Source organism: Mauremys mutica, chromosome 7, assembly GCF_020497125.1.
Source record: "Mauremys mutica isolate MM-2020 ecotype Southern chromosome 7, ASM2049712v1, whole genome shotgun sequence".
NCBI lineage: Eukaryota > Metazoa > Chordata > Testudines > Geoemydidae > Mauremys > Mauremys mutica.
Window position 1 is genome coordinate 59,202,140 of NC_059078.1, and position 20,659 is coordinate 59,222,798.

Here is a 20,659-nt window from a genome sequence, read left to right on the forward strand (position 1 = left end):
GATCAACCAGCCTGGTGCACAGATCCGTTTCCAAGTCATGGTATACCGCAGTGAAGAGACCACATCTGAGCATGGGGCTCAGATCAGCTCTTTTGCTTACCCCTGCCATATCAGCCACCAATTGTAGCTATGATCCATCTAGCAGAGGTTCAGTCAGTGTTTATCACTGGGGTGTTGGCGCTTCCTCGCAGGCTAATTGGCCAGCCAGGTCTCCACTCAGAGATTACAGAGCAGAATAAGGGGGGAGGGATAGCTCAGTGGTTTGAGCATTGGCCTGCTAAACCCAGGGTTGTGAGTTCAATCCTTGAGGTGGCCACTTAAGGATCTGGGGCAAAAATTGGTCCTGCTAGTGAAGGCAGGGGGCTGGACTCAATAACCTTTCAAGGTCCCTTCCAGTTCTAGGAGATTGGTATATCTCCAATTATTATTATTATTATTTATTTTTGGTACCGACATTTCTACCCTCCCTGAAACCAAAGGATGGACTCGGCCCTTTGTCCTTCAGGTAGATCAGGTGAGTTTCTTGAAGCTTCTTGGATGAATTCCTGAGTCCCTTTCTGTGCTGCCTAACATTTCTTATGAGAGTAGGGACTTGCTCTGATGTCCTGGCCTCTCCCCACTGGTCTGTGGGCGTGTGATACACTGGTGATACACTATTGATTCAACTCTTTTATGGGCCTTAGTCCCGTTACAGCGTGGAGAAGAAGCTATCCATGGATGTCAGAGAGCACTGGTTTGCATTGCCCCTGCTGTGGCCGCATGGGCTCATGGGTGTGCAATGGAGTTGGATGACATTTTTGAACTAAAAGTGTATTTTGTTGAAAAATGTCCTTTGTTTTTAAAAAAAAAAGGCATTTTTTCACACACAATTCTCCATGTCGTTTTGCATGAACAATCTTCCAAAACTTGTGTAGAAAATGCTGAAAATGTTATTGAAAGTGTTTGAAACATGTTCATAGCTGCTTTTGGGAGGGAAAAAAAATTGAAGAAAAGTCCACTGGTTATTTATACAAGTAATAGGAAAAAAGGGTCCATTTTGGTCATTTGGGAATGAAAAAAAATACAGAATTTTTTCGCAAAAGTAGGTTTTTATTTTGCGGCCTTTCCCTAGTTAGCAGGGAAATCTGTCTTGTTTGCAAACACCACCCAGTGGACTGTGGCATTTACTGCAACCCAGAGGCTGCAGTAGTAACTGCAGGGTAACTCCAGGATCAGCCGCTTGGACGGGGCTGGCCAGGTGGGGGAAAGGGGCAAATAGAGCATTACGGGCATATGGGCACCACTGGGCTTTATGTGAATGACGGCTTTGCTGGGTGGGTCGTTATACAGAAGTTTTGGAGGCCTGTACTCGGCACTGTGCATCTGAGAGGTGGTAATGCAATGTCTCTAAGAGCTCAAGTTCAAGTATGGGTCTGAGCCTTTTCCTAGCAATTAGCAGGGCTTTCATCCCTTTCTTTTTATTAAATATTTGGAGAGCTTTTTACCCTCCATAATTGTTTTTCTTTCAAAATTTATTTTGCTGCTTACATTTTTGTTGTCGCTTACCCTGTCTGCCAGAGTAATTACCGGGGACCAAAAGCAGCAAGATCGGAAAGATAAGTAATTCTCAGAACTAGTGACACAAATGGATCTTCGTTTGTATCACTTAGCTTTTTGGCTGGATTTTTGGCCCTGGCACTTACTGCCTGTCTGAAGCACCACTTGTCTTGTCTCTCCCTCTGTTGAAAATACCTAGAGAGCAGGTTCATGCTGTTGTCCAGCTCGATCCATTTTGCTTGCAATTACAGCAGGCTATTACTAGCAAGAACCTTTTGGAAAGAGTGGAATCAATTTTAAATGTCGAAAAGTATGAAATCCACCAAAAAAACAACCCCGCATTGGAAGACCTCAAACAACCCTGAGCAGGACTAAGAACTTTGGGCCCAACTCTTGACTCAGGCCAAACCTTCACTGAAGCTATAGGCCAACTCTTTAAAATGAGAATGCCTGAAATCTGACACCTACAGAAAAGCAGCCTGGTTTTCAGAGGGAGTGAGCACCCACTGGTCCAACGGAAACCCGGGTTTCTCAGCTGCTCTGAAAATCAAGGCACTTCTATTTCAGCGCCTAACTTTTGCTGCTCCTCTGGAGGGGACTGGTCATGCCAAAGTCAATGGCAAAACTGTTCTGGTGCAGGATCAAATCCATGCAATCCTTCACTTTCGTAGATCATGAAGCTTTCAAGTTTGACAGTTTGGGACATACTGTTCTCTCGGTTTGCTCTGATCACAAACAGCCCCATGCTGCTCTCAATTACTGCTGGCCCAGTGGAGTTACTCTGGATTTAGAACAGATCAGATTCTGATTTCAGGTTCTTTCTTGAATAGTCTGTGCTATGAAAAGTACCTTCACATGGGCTGGATGCATATCCTCTTCCACGTGACCAAGTGCACGGTGGGCTTGGTACTGGCCTGCCTCAGTTTCCCCATCTGTAAAATTGGGCTAATGATACTGACCTTCTGTGGGAAGTGCTTTGAGAGCTACAGCTGAAAAGCACTAGATAAGACCTAGGTGGTGGTGGTTTGAAAAGAGGCAGGACATAATACGCACACATTTTCATGGCACCTTCCCAAAGCACTTGACAGGCTACAAAGTACAAGCCAAACTTAGATAAAGAAGTGAGGTGGGAAGCATGCTTCAGCTGGGTCTGGCTATTGCCCAGCAATCTGTACACTCTTGGCAAAAAATAAATGCACTTTCAAACAAATATTAGCGAATCCTGACCTGAGCAAATCTGGTATCCAGCCAGTTCTCCACAGCCACGTCATCAGTCCTCACTCCTTATGGCACTGACTGACCTGAAGTTTGCCCCTTTGTTTTGTTCTGCAGTGGAAGTATGTTGGGTGTATGTTGTTCGCTTGTTTAAATGGGTGATAAAGGTTCCATAAGGAATGCAGCCTCAGGGAGCAGTCGTAAGTCACTACTGTTAGTTCTTACACAGTGTGATGACAGTGGAGCAGAAGAATATTTTTGAAGAATAGAATTGGCATGATTGATCTGCTTGGGGTTGGTTTGTGGTGCTGGAGGGTTATACAAGTTTGTATGTGTAACGACACTTGTGTTTTGTTTTGCAGTGTGGTGGTGTTATAATATGTTGGGAATGGATTCCTGGAATCCAGCTTACAGATGGGTGGGGAGAGAGTGAGTGATAAAGGATTATAGAGTCATGGGGAATTGGCCAGATCCATTATCTGTCCATGTCCTGACTTCCTAACACTTTTTGGAAGGTATGTAATTGTTTTTCTGGTGGATTCTGTTAAACTCTCGCTTTCAGCCTGGACTCCAGGTTTGGGAATTTTCCTGTATCTAATGAGCGTGAGAGATTTGACTCAGGATTGGGAGCTCTGCTCCAACAGATCTTACAGCAAATACAGAAGGACCAGCAATTCAGGGCACTTTTCCTGCAGACTTCAGTAAGCCCACAGGAAGCATGCGGGAGTTGTTACTCCTGGGTGGGATAAGGAAGGTCGTGGACAGAGGACAGGGAGGATTTTAGCTGCATGGGTAACTTTAAGCTCTTACATCTTATATCTAGGATATCTGAAGAATTTAAAACTTTTTTTTGGTTTCGTTTTGATGCAGCTGCACCTTTTCTTGTCCTCCATTTCCTGTATACATCCCTCAGTCTGTTCCATCACCACCTTCGTGGTCCACTTCAGTCTCCTGCATTTACCCCCTTTGTGTCTCCCTCTTGGGCCCCTCCACTCCCCTGCCATGATCTCCTGCTTTCTGCCCCCATGGCCACATTTCCTGTCCTAGTCCATACCCTCCCTTCCATAGACTCATAGAATGGTAGGACTGGAAGGGACCTCGAGAGGTCATCTAGTCCAGTCCCCTGGACTCATGGTAGGGCTAAGTATTATCTAGACCATCCTTGACACGTGTTTGTCCAACCTGCTCTTAAAAATCCCCAATGATGGAGATTCCACAGCCTCCCTAGGAAATTTATTCCAGTGCTTAACCATCCTGACAGTTAGGAAGTTTTTCCTAATGTCCAACCTAAACCTCCCTTGCTGCAATTTAAGCCCATTGCTTCTTGTCCTGTCCTCAGATGTTAAGCAGAACTATTTCCCCTCCCCTTGTAACAACCTTTTATGTACTTGAAAACTGTTATCATGTCCCACCTCAGTCTTCTCTTCTCCAGACTAAACAAACCCAATTTTTTCAATCTTCCCTCATAGGTCATGTTTTCTAGACCTTTCATCATTTTTGTTGCTCTTCTCTGGACTTCAAATTTGTCCACATCTTTCCTGAAATGTGGTGCCCAGAACTGGACACATACTAAGCCTTGTCCCATACCGCTTCTCCCCACCCCCTTACACCTCCCACCATTCCCTAAGCCCCCGTTCATCAACCCCACTCCATCTCCACCAGACTGCTGCTCCTCTCTATCCATCCCCACCTCCTGCTCCTTAAGAGTCTCCCAAATTCTGACATCAGGGATCACAGCTCCATGGCACCCTGCCACCTCCAATCTTTCCCTTCCAGTCACCTCTCCCTCAGTTCCCTTGGTTCCTTATAAGACTCCTGTCCTTCTGCAGTCCTCTTCAGTCATGTATCACCACCCCTTAACATCTGGCTCAGACCAGCAACCGGTGCAACACAACCTGGAGTCAGACAGGTCCGTTCATAATTTCAGTATTGTTCTGTGTACCTGTCAAAGGAAGTTGCGGTCTCGCTTCTCAGTAAATCCAAGCAAATTAGGAGTTTATAGGCATGGCCATTGTGCAGCCAAACACAGTTTAGGAAAAGTTTGGGGAAAAAAAATGAGTGCAGCCATTTAAAAAATATAATAACTTCAGAACCCTTTTCGCTAACTTTACCAAACTTCCCAGACAAAATCTACACAGGGATGAGACCATGTGTGTAAAATTTGAGGAGTTGGGTTCATCTTAGGGACATTGGGAAGGGTGGGAAGCGTTTCAAAAACTGGGCTTATAATAAACTAGCTTCAGCTTTAACTATAGAGTGGCTACGGCTGCTCCACATGATTTAGAAAACACTGAGGCCTGGTCTACACTACACGTTTAAACCGAATTTAGCAGCGTTAAACCGATTTAACCCTGCACCCGTCCACACAACAAGGCCCTTTATATCGATATAAAGGGCTCTTTAAACCGATTTCTGTACTCCTCCCCAACGAGAGGAGTAGTGCTGAAATCGGTATTGCCATGTCGGATTAGGGTTAGTGTGGCCACAAATTGACGGTATTGGCCTCTGGGTGGTATCCCACAGTGCACCATTGTGACCGCTCTGGAAAGCAATCTGAACTCGGATGCACTGGCCAGGTAGACAGGAAAAGCCCCGTGAACCTTTGAATTTCATTTCCTGTTTGCCCAGCGTGGAGCTCTGATCAGCACGGGTGGCGATGCAGTCCCAAATCCAAAAACAGCTCCAGCATAGACTGTGCGGGAGATAATGGATCTGATCGCTGTATGGGGAGACAAATCTGTTCTATCAGAGCTCTGTTACAGATGACGAAATGACAAAGCATTTGAAAAAATCTCCAGGCTATGATAGACAGAGGCCACAGCATAGTGCTGTGTGACAAGTGTAACGGAAAGCCAAAGAATCAAATGGACGCTCATGGAGGGAGGGAGGGGGTACTGAGGACTCCAGCTATCCCACAGTCCCCGCAGTCTCCGAAAAGCATTTGCATTCTTGTCTGAGCTCCCAATCCAGGGAAAAAGGGTGCGAAATGATTGTCTGCCGTTCCTTTCACGGAGGAAGGATTGAGTGATGACATTTACCCAGAATCACCCGTGACACTGTTTTTGCATTGGGATCTCAACCTAGAATTCCAATGGGCGGGGGAAACTGCGGGAACTATGGGATAGCTACGGGATAGCTACCCACAGTGCAACGCTCCGGAAATCGACGCTAGCCTTGGTACATGGACGCACACCGCCGAATTAATGTGCTTAGTGTGGCTGCATGCACTCGACTTTACACAATCTGTTTTACAAAACCGGTTTATGTAAAATCGGAATAATCCCGTAGACATACCCTGAGCCACTACTGAAATGCAGCTGCTACGAGGGAGGGTGGGGGTAGAAATGCAGCAGCCATTCTGCACTAGCACCACTATAACAGGATGATTTTTAGGAGTGGAATTGACTAATAGTTTTCCAACTGAGACTGCAGCGGGTGGGGCTGTTAAGAGGAAGACCTAAGTTGCAATGAGTAGCCAAGCTACTAGAGTTGGTTAATACAGAAATGCTATGGACTCTCTAAGGTAGCCAGGGTCTTGGTTTTAAGACTCATCTGGAGGCAAATCTACCCAGTAACTTCACCATTCATTGTCACCCGGTTTCTGTACTGGAAATCGAATGTGCATATTGTTGTTTAATGTTTGCTATGGTAGTGCTCAGTTTCAGGATTGGGACCCATTGTGCAAGGTGCTGTACAAACCCACCCACAGAGCCCATGCAGAGGTCATGCTGGGCTCTGAAATTGTATCTTCATTTTTTTTAGGCTGACTTTTAAAAATAAATCCAAGCTTTGAGGGCGGTTTAAAAAAGAAACACATTCTCTATGCAGCTCTTGGTGCTGATAGCATAAACTGCTGATACCTATTCCTGTGTCGAGCTTTGACTTCCCTTGATTTGATCCTCTTACCAATATAAAAAGTTTTATTTAGAAAATAGCCCCAACATTGTCTACTGCAACTTCCTTCTCTGTGGCCTTTTTTGCAAGTCCCAACTCTACACTTGCAATGTGCAGTCCCACCTCTGTGTTGCCCAACTTCTTGCCTGCAGAGAGAAATGACTGTGTCTGGATTCTAAGTCTACAGAGCATCTGGGGATGCATATCCATGAGACCATATGCAATCAAGCTGTACTAGATTGGCTGGTTCTTTAGGCACATCTTCCCATGAACTTGCATTATGTTTGCAATCAGTGCCATCTAGTGGCAGGATTTCACATTGCTTTTTTGTGGGCTTTAATTGTTTATATACCAATATCCTAGAACTGGAAGGGACCTTGAAAGGTCCTCGAGTCCAGCCCCCTGCCCTCACTAGCAGGACCAAGTACTGATTTTGCCCCAGATCCCTAAGTGGCCCCCTCAAGGACTGAACTCACAACCCTGGGTTTAGCAGGCCAATGCTTAAACCACTGAGCTATCCCTCCTCCTCCTATTGTCTATTTCATGTATGATTGCTATTATTAATTTGATAATTAAATTATTAAGTGGTGTACCAGACACAACTATCCAAACAATTCCTGCCCCACAGAGCTGATATCCTTGGGGGCAGACACAGCAAGACAAGAGGCACTAAGCAGTATTGTGTCAGGCTTTTAATACCTTTCACGGTTTGTTTGGGGGCCATGTAGAATGAGTGTAGTTAGAATGGCTTTGCAAGGGGAGAGGGTGTGCTGAGAGCAGGCATTCGGTGAGGACACAATGTGTAATTTCGTCCATGTGCTGTTTGTTTTTCTGAAGCAATTTGTGGTGGAGAAATTCACAAGGATGCTGGCCAGATTCAGTCTCCCAATTACCCAGATGACTACCGACCTTCCAAAGAATGCGTCTGGAGGATCACGGTTTCCGAGGGGTTTCATGTAGGACTCACGTTCCAAGCATTTGAGGTGAGAGGTTTGAGGTGTGTGCTCTTGAACCAAACTAACATGGCAGCCAATGAGACTGTAAAAAGGAAGTATGATAGAGAACGTACAATTTGTAGAAACTGGGGTATTTTCCCCCTAAATGTTTGTTTTAGAAAATTATTTCCACCCAATCCTGATTCCACTATCATTAGTGAAAACTGTGTACTGCGCATGCCTCCTTTGCTGCTGCTTCAGATAATCTACCCATAATGCTTTTATTTGAGGACCGCAAACTGCCTGACAGCATGTTAGTGGTTATGTGTATCACAGTAGCATTCAGAAGTCCCAGTGCTAGGTTCTGTCTGTGCATATAAGGAAGACAGGCCCTGCCTCAAAGACCTCACCATCAAAGTATGAGAACTGAAGGATTCAGCAAACAGTGAGGAGTTCAAGGTAACAGTGAAGCAAATTACTTAGGCTCACGCAGTGGCAGAGCCAGGATACAGCCCAGAAGTCCTGGCACCCAATCCCCAGCACTACCCATCAGGACACTCTACGTGTGGGGAATGTTGAGAGAGGATTCCTGCCATCAGACTGCAGAATGCACAGGACATCGATTCCCTAGCCAACCCTTCAAAGATCTGTTGAGACCGCACCCCCCATGAACACATCCATATCTTCTCCCTCCCCCTTTTAAATCTTATAGTAGCCATAAAGACCTCGGGACAGACCATTCCCTGCATCACCAGCCAGGTCTTCATGGAAAAGTAGAAATTAGAGAGAGCAACTTGAAGGTTGCTGAGAGTTTGAGGTGGGGCTTACATCTGATGAGTTTGCAGCAACTAGGATTATTTAGCCTTGAAAGGAGAAAATAGACAGGATTTACAATAACTGAGCTATGTAAGAATATTAAAGAAGGGCTTAGAACTGACGAGCCCCTCTGTACTATCCTGTCATGTAACATGAGATCCCAGGGTTATTTAATGAATTTAATGGTCGGTAAATTTTGAATAAACAAAAGGAAGATACCTCTTCACCCCATGTGACTAGGCAGTGCCTGGAGATTAGCAAATCATATTGTGTCTAGTGGCCCGATCTTGTTCCCACTGAAGTCAAGAGCAAAACTTCCTTTGTTTTCAATGGGGCAGGACTGGAGCTTAGATCAGTTTAGGGCCAGCAGTGGCATTTGTAAATGTCTAATGAAGTGTCATGTTTCAGGACAGCAGGTAGCCTCTGCAGAGGTCAGGAAGGATTTTCACCCAGCGTTTGCAGTAGGCATTGCGCTACTGGCCGGGTACATTCTGATTTGATTGATTTTTTTTTTCTGACTCTTTGAAGTAGCAGGGCTGGAAATAGGCTGGGCCGGACCCTGATCTGGGATGGCATGCCGTGTCTTCCTGACGTACATTTTCGCTCCCATCTTCCTTTTGTAAAGGCCAGCACAGGATTGTTCTCTCCAGTTTCTGCTTGTTTTGTCCAGACAAGGGCCATCAACTCCAATGGGTTGGCTATGAAACCCCAGGGCATTCCCCAACCTGCCTAGTTGGTTGTTGCTCTTCTCCCTCCTTTGCTGTGGGGGTGTGGCCACAGTACAGAGACTTTGGTATCCTGCTGGGAAAGCAAAGGAGCCCTAGTTCTTGAGCTATTTGCCTGTTGGTGTTTTCCATGCTGTCTGGCATACAGGGATGTTCTTCTCCTGCTCGGAGATCATCCCTTGGATTTGCCCATCCTTGCTGCTGAGCCTGAGAAAGGCAACTCTTTTAGATGGTCAGGAACCAGAGTCTCATTGGAAGGTGGCATGTGAAGGCGACAGAACTAAGACCATATAACACTCTGATGTTGCATCTCAAGGGGCTGCAGGGGATTTGATGGCAGCCCCGTGATGCAGGCAAGAGGCTTCAAAGCTACTAGCAGGAGATGCAGTGGGTCCCACCAGGCTCAATACCCTTGGGAGGAGGCAGCATGATATGGTGGGTGCTTTGGACCCATGATCAGAGCAGATATCGAACCTCAGGAGTGTGTAAAACAAACATGAAGATCCAAGAACTGAAGAGAAAATGGAGGGGCAGGAAGATAGGGTCTGAGCCAGTCCTTCAGGCCCTCTTCATTGAAATAAGGGACGTTGTGGCTCCATAGCTCAGGCATTAAAGTGGTGGTCTCAGAATCCAGGAGTCACAGGATCAACTCTCACTGGGGCCTGGATTGCAATTTCTGCCTCCTCCTCTCCTCACTGGTTCTTCCTCAGTTGCTTGTCACTCTTCAGCCTTAACCAACCTCCTTCCTGTACAGAGGGGGCCTGGCTCCCTAGCACAGCAGATGAATATTCCACTGTAGTCTGATGTGTAAAAGTTATTCTTAGAGACACTATCCATGGCTGCAGGGCAGTACTTCTAAGGATGAAAACAACCCTTTTTGGGAGGAGGGATAGCTCAGTGGTTTGAGCATTGGCTTACTAAACCCAGGGTTGTAAATTCAATCCTTGAGGGGGCCATTTAGGGATCTGGGGCAAAAATCTGGCTGGGAATTGGTCCTCTTTGAGCAGGGGATTGGACTAGATGACCTCATGAGGTCCCTGATATTCTATAATTCTGTGACTAGGCAAACTTCCCCCATGCTGCCCTGCCCGTACACCTCAGCCCTGCCTGGATGAACAGCAAGGGGCCAGTTATGATGGGGATTTTTTTGTGCTGTCACCTGGGAGCTGAGCTGAGACTGATCTGTAGCTATGTCAGTAATTACACATTCAATTAAACTGACATTTTAAACCATACAACCATTAACGTGCTCTGCAGATTGTCAGGCTGATGGTAACCTTGAGGTCCAAATTCTGTTCCACTTGTTTATTTGTTATACTTTCGATTGAGAGGAATGTTCCTTAGGACCACCTGTCCCCATGCTCCAGGCACCGTTAACGTAACTTCAATTGCTGAACTTGAGTGTGTTTCATTTTGCAGATTGAGAGGCACGACAGTTGTGCTTATGACTACCTGGAAATCCGAGATGGCCTCACTGAGGACAGCCCTTTGATTGGACACTTTTGCGGCTACGAGAAGCCAGAAGATATCAAATCCAGCTCAAATAAAGTGTTGATGAAGTTTGCATCTGATGGGTCCATCAATAAAGCAGGGTTTGCAGCAAATTTCTTTAAAGGTATGGATTACACATCGGACCCTAAGGTGGTTTCATTAAGATGAAACCTCTCTATCAGAGACACTTGAGACCTCTCTCCAAGGATGGCCTGGTGGCCAAGTGCAGGCCATAGAGTTCAGTAGTGTGGCCCACAGACAAAAATCAACATAAGGCCTCTGTCTAAACTGAAGACCGCAAGCTGCTTGGAGTAGCACAGGCTGGGAGCTGAAGACTACATAGCTCCTTATTAAAGAGGAAATGGCTGCTTTCCCCTCTCCATTTTAAGCAGACCAGATGGGGCCCATAGCTTCCTGGCAACTTGCCATTGTAGTCCTCAACTAGTCAACTCTGGGTGCACCCGTTATCTTAATGAATTTTGTAATGACCAGGAATTTAATGTGTGTCTTGCATTGTTTGGAAGAAACATGAAACATACAAAGCAGCCGACAGCTTAAAAAACTTGAGTAGAAGTGTGGGTTGAAATCTGTGCTTTACGAGAACATGGGACACTAACTTTTAAATGCTGAGAATAAACCAGCCATGAACCTATACAGGATCACTCCTTAAGGGCTAAGCCTTCTACTCAGGTCCAACAGTTAGGGGATGAGGCCCCAAAAATGAGGGATTACCTTGTCTTCAAGCCAGAAATGTGACCATTGGGGTTATTCTAGTTTTTGCTACTCCATGCTGTCCTTATGGAGAAGCTAGAGCAGTCCTCAGTTATGCAGACAATCTCTGAAGTGCATATAATATTCATAATGTTGTGGCTGTTTTAAGTTTTATATAGTACCTTTTATCTGGAAGCATCCCAAAAGCATTATACACTGACCTGTACTGAAATGCAGACATCTCTGGAGAGGGATATTGCTGCTCCTAAACAGTGCAAAGCTGGTTAGGTCAGGAACTGAAGATAAATAGTTCCCCAATTAAAACCACCAGGGTAAATTCTTAGTAAAGTATAATGACCAGGACCCCAGAGCTCACATCCCCATCTTGTAGACACAACAAATCCTGTATTTTGGCAGGGGTTAGACTAGATGACCCTTACAGTTCCTTCTAACCCTGTGGTTCTATGAGCCTATGAAAATGGCTTCAGGACCTCCAGTGACCATGACCTAAGCTTTGTCTCATGCAAATGATTTAACCCCACTTCCCTTCCAGTTTTAACATGGAGCAGGAAGTCTGGCATTGTGTCTCAGCCTACATGGGCATTCTGTCTTAGCCTGGTGGTGAAGAAGCAGGGTTCTAGAGGCTGACGCAAAGACTGGGGCCCAGAGTTAATCAGTAGGGGTTTTTCAAACACTTTCATTGTGGGCCACCTCTTACTAGAATGTCTCATGGTGCCTACCCTTCCCAATTCCAATACATCCCTGCAGCAACCGCTGCTGTTGGTGAGATGGAGGAGTAATAAGTAGAAACGGTGACTTGTCTAGCTGTCTTTTACTGCAATTTAACAGCTATGACAGGAGCTAGCATCCTATGACCAGCCACAGAGCACCATCCATTCATGGACAACCGTTTGGGAACAGCTGACCTACCGAATGGGAGGAGTTTTCTTAGCAGTGAGCCTGTAAACAGAAGCAGGGAAACTGTCTCTTCTCAATGGGGGGTTATTGCCTCTGGTGTTTTCCCGACTCGGTGGTGAGGCTTCCGAAGAGATCGTGTTGGCAAGGCTGTCCCCACCAAACCAACGTAGCAATAACCTTTACCAGGTTCTCTTAACGAAACGACCCGTGTGTGTGTGTGGGTGGGGTGACCCAAGGTGCCTACGGTAGCCCACACTGAAAATGCCAAGGTCATGGCAGGCTGCAAAAAGGAGAGCAGATTCTCCCAAACTGGTGGTTAACACTGTATTTAGATTCACTAACCAGTCCCAAACTGTGCTCCTGATCCGCCCCCCACTAGTTATCAAAAAGCTAAAAAAAGGAAATCACACAACTCCCTTTATTGCATTCCAGTTCTCTGGCTCCCAATCAGCAAACAGGCCAGTAAGGTGAGGAGTTATTTAAAACTCCACTCACTATACAAAATGTTCTTCTGATCCCCCAAGGGCCAGCCACATTACCAGGTCAATATTAGTTTGGATCTTACCCAAAATGCCATGCTGCCAGCCAATCCTTTAGCTTCTAAAACCAAAGATTTTATTCTAAAAGAAAGAGAAGAGAGTTGCTCAATGGTCAAAGCAATCAGATACATACATAAGACTTCAGAGTCCATATATCAGGTTCCTAGCAACATAGGTGAGTTTGCTGGCTTGTAGAGTCCCTCTGGAGCACATCCAAAGTGTGGCTAGGTCTGTCAGTCCTTTGTTCAAAGCTTCAGTTTGTAGAGAAGTTACTGCAGAGGTGGGAAGCAGGATTGAAGACCAAATGGAGAAGATGCGGCTGCCTTTATATCCTTTGTCCCAAACACAAGCTCACAGCACATGGGCATGGAAAAGCTCTTGGAGTCCCCTGTCCACAGGCATGACCCTAAGGGCTAGTCTACACTTACCTGCCAGTTCGACGCGGAGAGTTCGAACTCCAGAAGCGCTCCGTTCGACTCCGGTACTCCACCACTGCAAACGGCGGTGGCGGAGTCGACCTTGGAGCCGCGGAGTTCGGTTCCGCGGCGTCTGGACGGGTGAGTACTTCGAACTAGGGTACTTCGAATTCAGCTACGCTATTCACGTAGCTGAATTTGCGTACCCTAGTTCGACCCCCGTTCTTAGTGTAGACCAGGCCTAAGTGTCCTGCTGACTCATAAGCATAGCCCCTGCCTTCTCTCAATGGGTTCATTGTACAACTGATTGCCCTTGATGGGCCATTAAGCAGGCTGGATAGTGCTGATGCCAATCTGTCTAGGGGTGTCCACCCAAAACACAGCACAGGTTCATTATACAAATATACCATCCATATTTATAACTCACAATACAAAGATGATACATACATATAAACATGATTATATTTAGCCAATCATAACTTTCCCACTGATACCTTACATGGCATATCTTGTAAGATTCACTGCAATTTTGAAATATTGGTATCACTAATATTATAAATGGTCACCCATCTTCCATACAGCATCATGGTGGGGATGAATTACAGCCAGGAATGGGGTGAGAGGCCAATAAATCAGACCTTTGGGCATTAGAATGGCAGCACAGGATGTAGAAATCTGATCAGAAAAGCCAGGTTTCAAAGTCCAGTCTCTTCCTAGGCTGGTGGGAGCGAAGCACTGTTCCCAAGGCTGCATGTACGCAGGCTGCCCGCATTAGTGTTGGGTGCTAAGCATAAAGGAAATCAGGAGTGTCACTGCAAATGAGGGCACAGTGCAGCAAAGTCTTTGCAAGAAGAGACCTCACTTCCTTTTCCAATGATGTTGACTGAAAGTGTCACTTCAGTGCCCGCTGGCTGGCAAGGCCACTGTGGTGCCAGCAGGCGGGCGATGCTAATTGTATGCCCCCTACTTGGTGAGGCCAAGACTGGCCAGCAAGACCTCTTCAGGTGCACCTTTGGTCCTCCAGCCTGCGAGCACTGCCTGTGAAAACAGAGCTGGGGATCGGGCCGATAGGAGAGCTTGAATTGTTGCCTTTTCCTCCCCACAGAGGTGGATGAATGTTCTCGGCCGGACAACGGTGGGTGTGAGCAGCGCTGCGTGAACACGCTCGGCAGCTACAAGTGCGCCTGTGAACCTGGCTACGAGCTGACGGCTGATAAAAAGAGCTGTGAGGGTCAGTAGCCTGCAGAGCGGGGAGCATGGTTGGTGGGGAGGTGCCACAGTTAGGAATAGTTAAGTGGACCTGGTTTGAAAATGGTTTTCTGCCCCCCATGGAAAATTTTGACAAAACCAAAAATTTAGTTTTCATCAGAATTTTTGTGGAAAGCGTTGAATTTTCAGTGACAAGCTGAAATCTGAAATGTTCTGTCCAAAAACTGAAATATTTCTATTTCTCTGCTGCCGTGGCGCTTTGTTATCCCATTTTCCTCTATAGCTTGGGCTCCCTGATTGGACTGCATCTCCTGTGATACACCACAGTCTCACCTGTGGGTGAGGGGAGATGGGGCAACATGACCGTCACCTAGTCGAGTGGGAGATGAGGTCCAGCTAGGGGTGCCCGGGGCACGGAATTCAGAATCAACATGTTTCAATTTGAAGCTGAAACCAAAAAGGGTTTGGTTTCTGGATGGCCATTTTTGTCCTGAAAGTTTACATTTCCTGTGGAAAGCCGACACTTCTGATGAAAAATGTCATTCAACCCAAACCCCAATTTTCTGCTGAAAAACAGTTTTGAGGGAAATTTTTCAATCAGCTCTCTACGTAAATGGTTGATCTCTTTAAATAAGCGTTAGTCTGCGCAGCTCTGCTGTATTGAGAGATTCCCCTCCCCGCTCGACTCCCTTGTTTCCTCCCCTTATTTGAGAACCGTTTTGGAAATGGTGAACAAAATGAGCAAGATCTTCAAAATCCCTTGGGGTCTCCTTTAATTCTGCTCCCATGAAAGCAGCTGGCAGGCCTGCCATTGATTGTAATGGCAGCAGAGGTAGACAAGTCCTGAGGGCTTTTGAAAGTCACTCTGTATTTTAGATAGCCCCTGTGCATAATTTGACAGGCACTTCTAGAAATATTCTACCCTCTCAATCCACCTACCGTACAGGAAACGAGGATGGTAGCCTCTGAAACCCAAATGGCATATGTAAGAGCAATTGCTTTTGCTTTTTCAGGCATTGCAGTGAGACATGTTATGCACTGAGTGACAGTGCAGAGAAGAGAACATAGGCAGAACCTGAATCTAGAAAGAATAAAACAGTCCTGCTTTCACGACCAACAGCAGAACCCTGCTGAAAATTTCTATCCTATATTAACAGACTTTAAATCAGGGTCTTGATCCCTTAGCAGAGTTGGGGGTCCATGTTCAGACTTTTCTAGAGACACGTGTCTAAACTGACTGCCAGATGTCAGTGTGGTTTCCTTCCTCAGCCTAGAGTAGGCCTAAATTAATGAGCAGGTGGTAGAGGATGTGAATTCTGCCAGCCATATCAGTCCCTGTCCTTCAGATAAAGATAATCGCCAACAGTAGGGTGGGGATTGTCGATGAGCTACTAAAAATAGTGAAGTCCTCAGGGTAATGCGCAGAGCTGGTTGGAACGTTTGGATGGAAATCAGAATATTTCATAAGGTGTTTTGTTTTCCAGCTGGCTCTAGAGATAACGCATTCAGTGCCTTGTTAGACTTTGAACTCTAATAAAGCCATAAAACACTGAAGTACTAACAGGGAAATTTGAAACTATGATGCAGAATAGGTGTCTGTTTTACGTCAAGACAGCTGTCTCGTGTTAGCTCGCTCTATGTAAAACCTTAGTGGAGACAAGACACAGGCAGTTTTTACCATGATAGAGCTAGCTGGGGTCAACGCCGGGTGGTGAGGGGTGTGTGTGTAAGGTTGACCGTGAGTAGTTACATGAAGGTAAAAGCTACTTTTGCCTTGTCCCCACTAGCGTTTTACGTCTAGAGAACTGACCCGAGTTAGCTGTCTTGATGTAAAGTCACACCTCCTTTGCAGGGGAGACAAAGCCAAAAGCTAGTGAAGTTTTAAAGAAATGGGCCACTACTGAGAGAGTGCGAGTCCCCAAAGACAGTCTGGCTTTATCCTCACTAGGAAAAAGGTGTGTGTTAACCTTTCCCTGGCGTAAACGTGGCCTGTAAATTATAAACTACCCAACAGTTTGTCTTTACTAGACTTTTTCAACCTCTAGTCAATTGATTGCCGCTTCCGTGGAGTACATGCGGTGTTTGTAAAGGCTAGCATGGGCACACCCTACACACTTGATGGAGGCTACGGATGTTTGTTCTAAGCAGCTCTCTACGATAAAGAGCAACTATTTGTAGCCTAGAACAAATGTTTAAGGAATCTCCATGTTGGCCTGCACAATCATGTTAATTACCCCCAAGTTAATTGGTTGTCACTGAACTTGAGGTGCAAAGTCCAGTAGAGACCAATCCTGAAAGGCTACTGTGGTACTAAGGGCCAGATCCTCAACTGGAGTAGATCAGCAAAGGTCTAGCAGCTTCGGTGGAGCTCTGCTGGTTTTTCACTAGCAGAGGATGTGGCCCAAAAGCGATTTTCCATTTTCTCCCCCAGTCCCGGCTATTTTAAAATCCATTCTGAAGGCTGGGATTGGAAACACGTGCCCTTCCTTTGCTACTGCCCCAATTAGTGCTGACTTGTTTCCTAGCGAACAACGTGGCACAATCTTTTCTCTGTCTGGACAGAGGCAAGTAAACCTTGTGTTCGTTTGTCGCCTCTCCAGCTGCCTGTGGGGGCTTCATCACCAAGCTCAATGGGACCATCACGAGCCCTGGGTGGCCCAAGGAATATCCCACTAACAAAAACTGCGTCTGGCAGGTGGTCGCTCCAGCCCAGTACCGGATCTCTCTGCAGTTTGAAGTCTTTGAGCTGGAAGGCAATGATGTATGTAGCTGGTCCATGTATTTAATAGGTGCGATTGTTGACTGGCCCGGAGCCTGATAAGATCCTGGGGTACTGAGAGGAGACCCAGTATTATGTCTTGGTTTGGGGGCTTCCCATTGTTTCTCAGCCCTTGATTGAATGAGCAAGTGGCAGTAGTTAGCAAGACTTTCTTTAAAGAACAGAATCTGTTTTCTTTGGTTCATATTTGTAGGGAGTGGAGAAGTACTGAGCTATTTCTGTTACAAATGAGCTTGTTCCTATAGCAGTAGGTATCCTGGGTATTTTCCATTTGTAACTGTTAGTTCCTCTTTCCCTGAGACAAGAAAATGTAAAATTGGGATATTAGCACTTCCCTACTTCACAGAGGGGTGGTGAGGAAAGAAATACATTGAAGATTGTGAGGTGCTCAGGTGGTAACGGGGCCAGATAAATGCCGTACAGAGATAAATAAAATGTAACTAAAACCATTCTGATAAATGCAAGTATACTACAAGATGGGGCAGGAAGTGAAGGAGTTGACGACATTAAGTGACTCAGGTCGGGGGGAGCGTTACTGGTGGTGGGCAAGTCTGTGTATGGTGTCACTTGCCCTGTCACTGAGCAAAATGGACTCTTGCTGTTTGGTATCCTACATCTGCAATGCAGTGTGTCCAAGTCCCCCACGCTATGAAATCTGACTGTCCCTTGGCAGGTCTGTAAATACGACTACGTAGAAGTTCGCAGCGGGCTGGCTTCTGATTCCAAGCTCCATGGCAAATTCTGCGGCTCAGAGAAGCCAGAAGTGATCACATCCTATAGCAACAACCTGAGACTGGAGTTCAAATCAGACAACGCGGTATCCAAAAAGGGATTCAAAGTGCACTTCTTTTCTGGTACGTGGCTGTGTCCCTTGGGGAGGAAAGCTCTCGGCACTGGCTGTCCTGGGTATTCGGGAGCACCGCATGCTTCGTGTGAATGTGCATCTCCATGCTGTTAAGTCTGGCCATCCATGGCATCAGTGGTTACATTCTGCCTTCTGTTGTATGAAAGTCATTATTGCGGCGTACCGTCTCTCCCTCTTCCCTTGTCTCCCAACAGTGGGAAGGGGCGGTGAATTCTGTATGATCCATTTCCATGGCACAAAGGCTGCTGCGCGTTACCCTAGCAATGCAGGAATTGCCATATGGGATTGCAGATCCTTAGATTTTAAAGCCAGATCTGCTTAACACAGGCCAGAGAACCTCTCCCAGTAATTTCTGCATCAAGCCCAGAACTTGTGTTTTGAGCTAGAGCATGCCCTTTAGAAAGACATCCAGTCCTGAAGACTCATCAGAGCAGAAGATAACCCGGTGTCCTGTCTCAAACACTAGCCAGCACGAGACCCTTCAGAGCACAGCAGGCAGGACATGAGGTAACCTGCCTCTCGGGAAGGCTTCATCCTGGCCCCCAGTAATTAGAGGTTGGCTTTTGCCCTGAACCAGGAGGGTTTAGATCCCTTCAATCCTTACCATCATAGCTTTGGATGTTATCATATTCAGCAGAGGACTGGACATTTATCATGCTGGGATCTTGGCCTCAATGACACCTTGTGGCAGAGAGTTCCAGAGGTTAATTATGCTGTCATAGTTCAGGGCAAGTGCATGTGTATTCTCTTGCCATGCTCCACCAAGGCCACCCACTCTAGGCTCCTGGCTTTTCAGCCATCACCCTTCTTGGGCAGAGACCCATGTGTTTATCTCCCTCTTGACTGGGGTTTTTTCCAGGCTGCTCAGTTCCCTGCCTACACTGTGATATTCCCAGCAAGCCAGACTGCCTATGCAGGCCAGCATCTGCACTTTGTTTGTTCTTTGAAGGTATGAGAGAAAAAATATTAAAAACAATAAAAGAACCTACATGCATGCTAAAAAGCATCCCAGAGGTCACCCCTCAGCTCCAACGTTGGGCTCTGGTAGGTGTCAATACTTCATCCCTCACAACCGGCTTTCCCCATGGTTACAAATTCATAACTGTCTCAGATTCAGAACCAGAACAGCCAGGAAAAGCTCACTCTTTCCTTTATACAGCTTGGACCTTTGATCTTGGCCTCATGTAACAGGTGATCAGCTGACAGAGGCCCTCTCCTCAGGGTGTGGCTTCAAAAGTCTGGGGTTTTGCATAACCAGAAGTGAGGAATTTGCATTCACCTCCCCCTAGGTATTCTCCAGGAAAGCCACTTAACGCTTTTTGTTCCAAAAGTCCAAACTGTTCAGTACTGTCCTTTGAACCCCAGGTCTCACATCTAGGCAGTCCCACGCACAATAATACATCCACCGTTCATTTACTACAATGGATCCCAAAGATACTTAAACTTAACTCAGTAAGGTCTCCCAAGGATATGGTGGGAAATTGCTAGATCTGTCACACATGCACTATGTGGAAGTGTTTCCTTTCATTGGTTTTAAATGTTACCTTTCAGTTTTGTCACACACCCCGATGTGCTTGTATTATGGGAAAGGCTGAATAGATGGGTCTGATCTACCTTCTCTATTTATACCTCATCCTATGCTTTCTTCCAAAGTCTCCTGTGTGCAGCATACCACACGGCCCCGTAAAACTGCCCCCTCCTGCTGACCGGGCGGCCACGCACCTATCTGTCCATCTTCTCTGCTCTCGTGGCTTGTGCAAGCCACAGGAGCATGGGTGAAGGCATCTGCTTGCCTCTGCCCAATCTCTCTCACTTTCTGCTCCTGCTGTGGCACATTGCAGTCATGGGGGGAAGCTTACCCGGCAGCAGCTCTCTCTACCTGCCTGCATCCTCTTTCTCTGCACCAGCCACAGACCCCCTGGGCAGCAGACAGCTCTTTCCACTAGACACTTGGTGAGTGGAGGAACCGGGGAGCTGCTGGCAATGGGCAGAGGGAAGCTGCTTAAGGGAGCATCAGCACAGAGCTGAGCATGAAGCAGGGTTGCCAGTATAAAGACGGGCCAGTGGATTTTTGCCAGGACTGGTACATTTGCCTGTTAGTTTTCCTGAGTGCTATTCTCATCTAGTCAAGCTTTGTTACTTTTGTGTTTAATTATAAATTGGGGAAAACATTTAAAATGTACTTTATGTGCTAGACCAGAGGTGGGCAAACTAAGCCCCCAGGCCACATCCGGCCCATGGGACTGTCCTGCCCAGCCCTTGAGCAACCTGCCAGGGACTAGGCCCTGGCCCCTCCCACGCTGTTCCCCCTCCCCCGCAGCCTCAGCTCGCCGCGCTGCCAGCGCTCTGGGTGGCGGGGCTGCAGGCTCCTGCTGCTTTGAGCGGCATGGTAAGGGGGCAGGAAGTGTGTGTGGGGGGGGGGGTTGGATAAGGGGCAGTGGGTCCTGGGGGGGCAGTCAGGGGACAGGGAGCAGGGGGTGGTTAGATGGGATGGAGGTTTTGGGGGGGGCTCTCAGGGGACGGGGAACAGAGGAGTGTTGGATAGGCATGGGAGTCGGCGGGGCAGTCAGGGGACAGGGGTGTGGATATGGGTTGGGGCAGACAGGGACT

At 46.7% G+C, this 20,659-nt stretch overlaps 1 protein-coding gene and 1 long non-coding RNA gene across 2 annotated transcripts in view; one reads left to right on the top strand and one right to left on the bottom strand.

The window, feature by feature from the left end:
- TLL2 (tolloid like 2) overlaps positions 1–20,659 on the top strand; it is a 201,239-nt gene that overhangs the window by 165,609 nt on the left and 14,971 nt on the right. Inside the window, exons 12-16 of the mRNA XM_045025295.1 lie at positions 7,483–7,628; positions 10,541–10,736; positions 14,302–14,427; positions 17,006–17,166; positions 17,858–18,038. Coding sequence (XP_044881230.1) covers positions 7,483–7,628; positions 10,541–10,736; positions 14,302–14,427; positions 17,006–17,166; positions 17,858–18,038 — 810 coding nt within the window. The remainder of the gene's footprint in view (positions 1–7,482; positions 7,629–10,540; positions 10,737–14,301; positions 14,428–17,005; positions 17,167–17,857; positions 18,039–20,659) is intronic.
- On the bottom strand, positions 7,591–18,719 carry LOC123374910. The gene is made up of 4 exons (XR_006581250.1): positions 18,654–18,719; positions 12,807–12,861; positions 11,545–11,588; positions 7,591–7,683 (listed from the first exon to the last, which is right to left on the bottom strand). It is a non-coding gene; the product is annotated as an uncharacterized LOC123374910 (long non-coding RNA).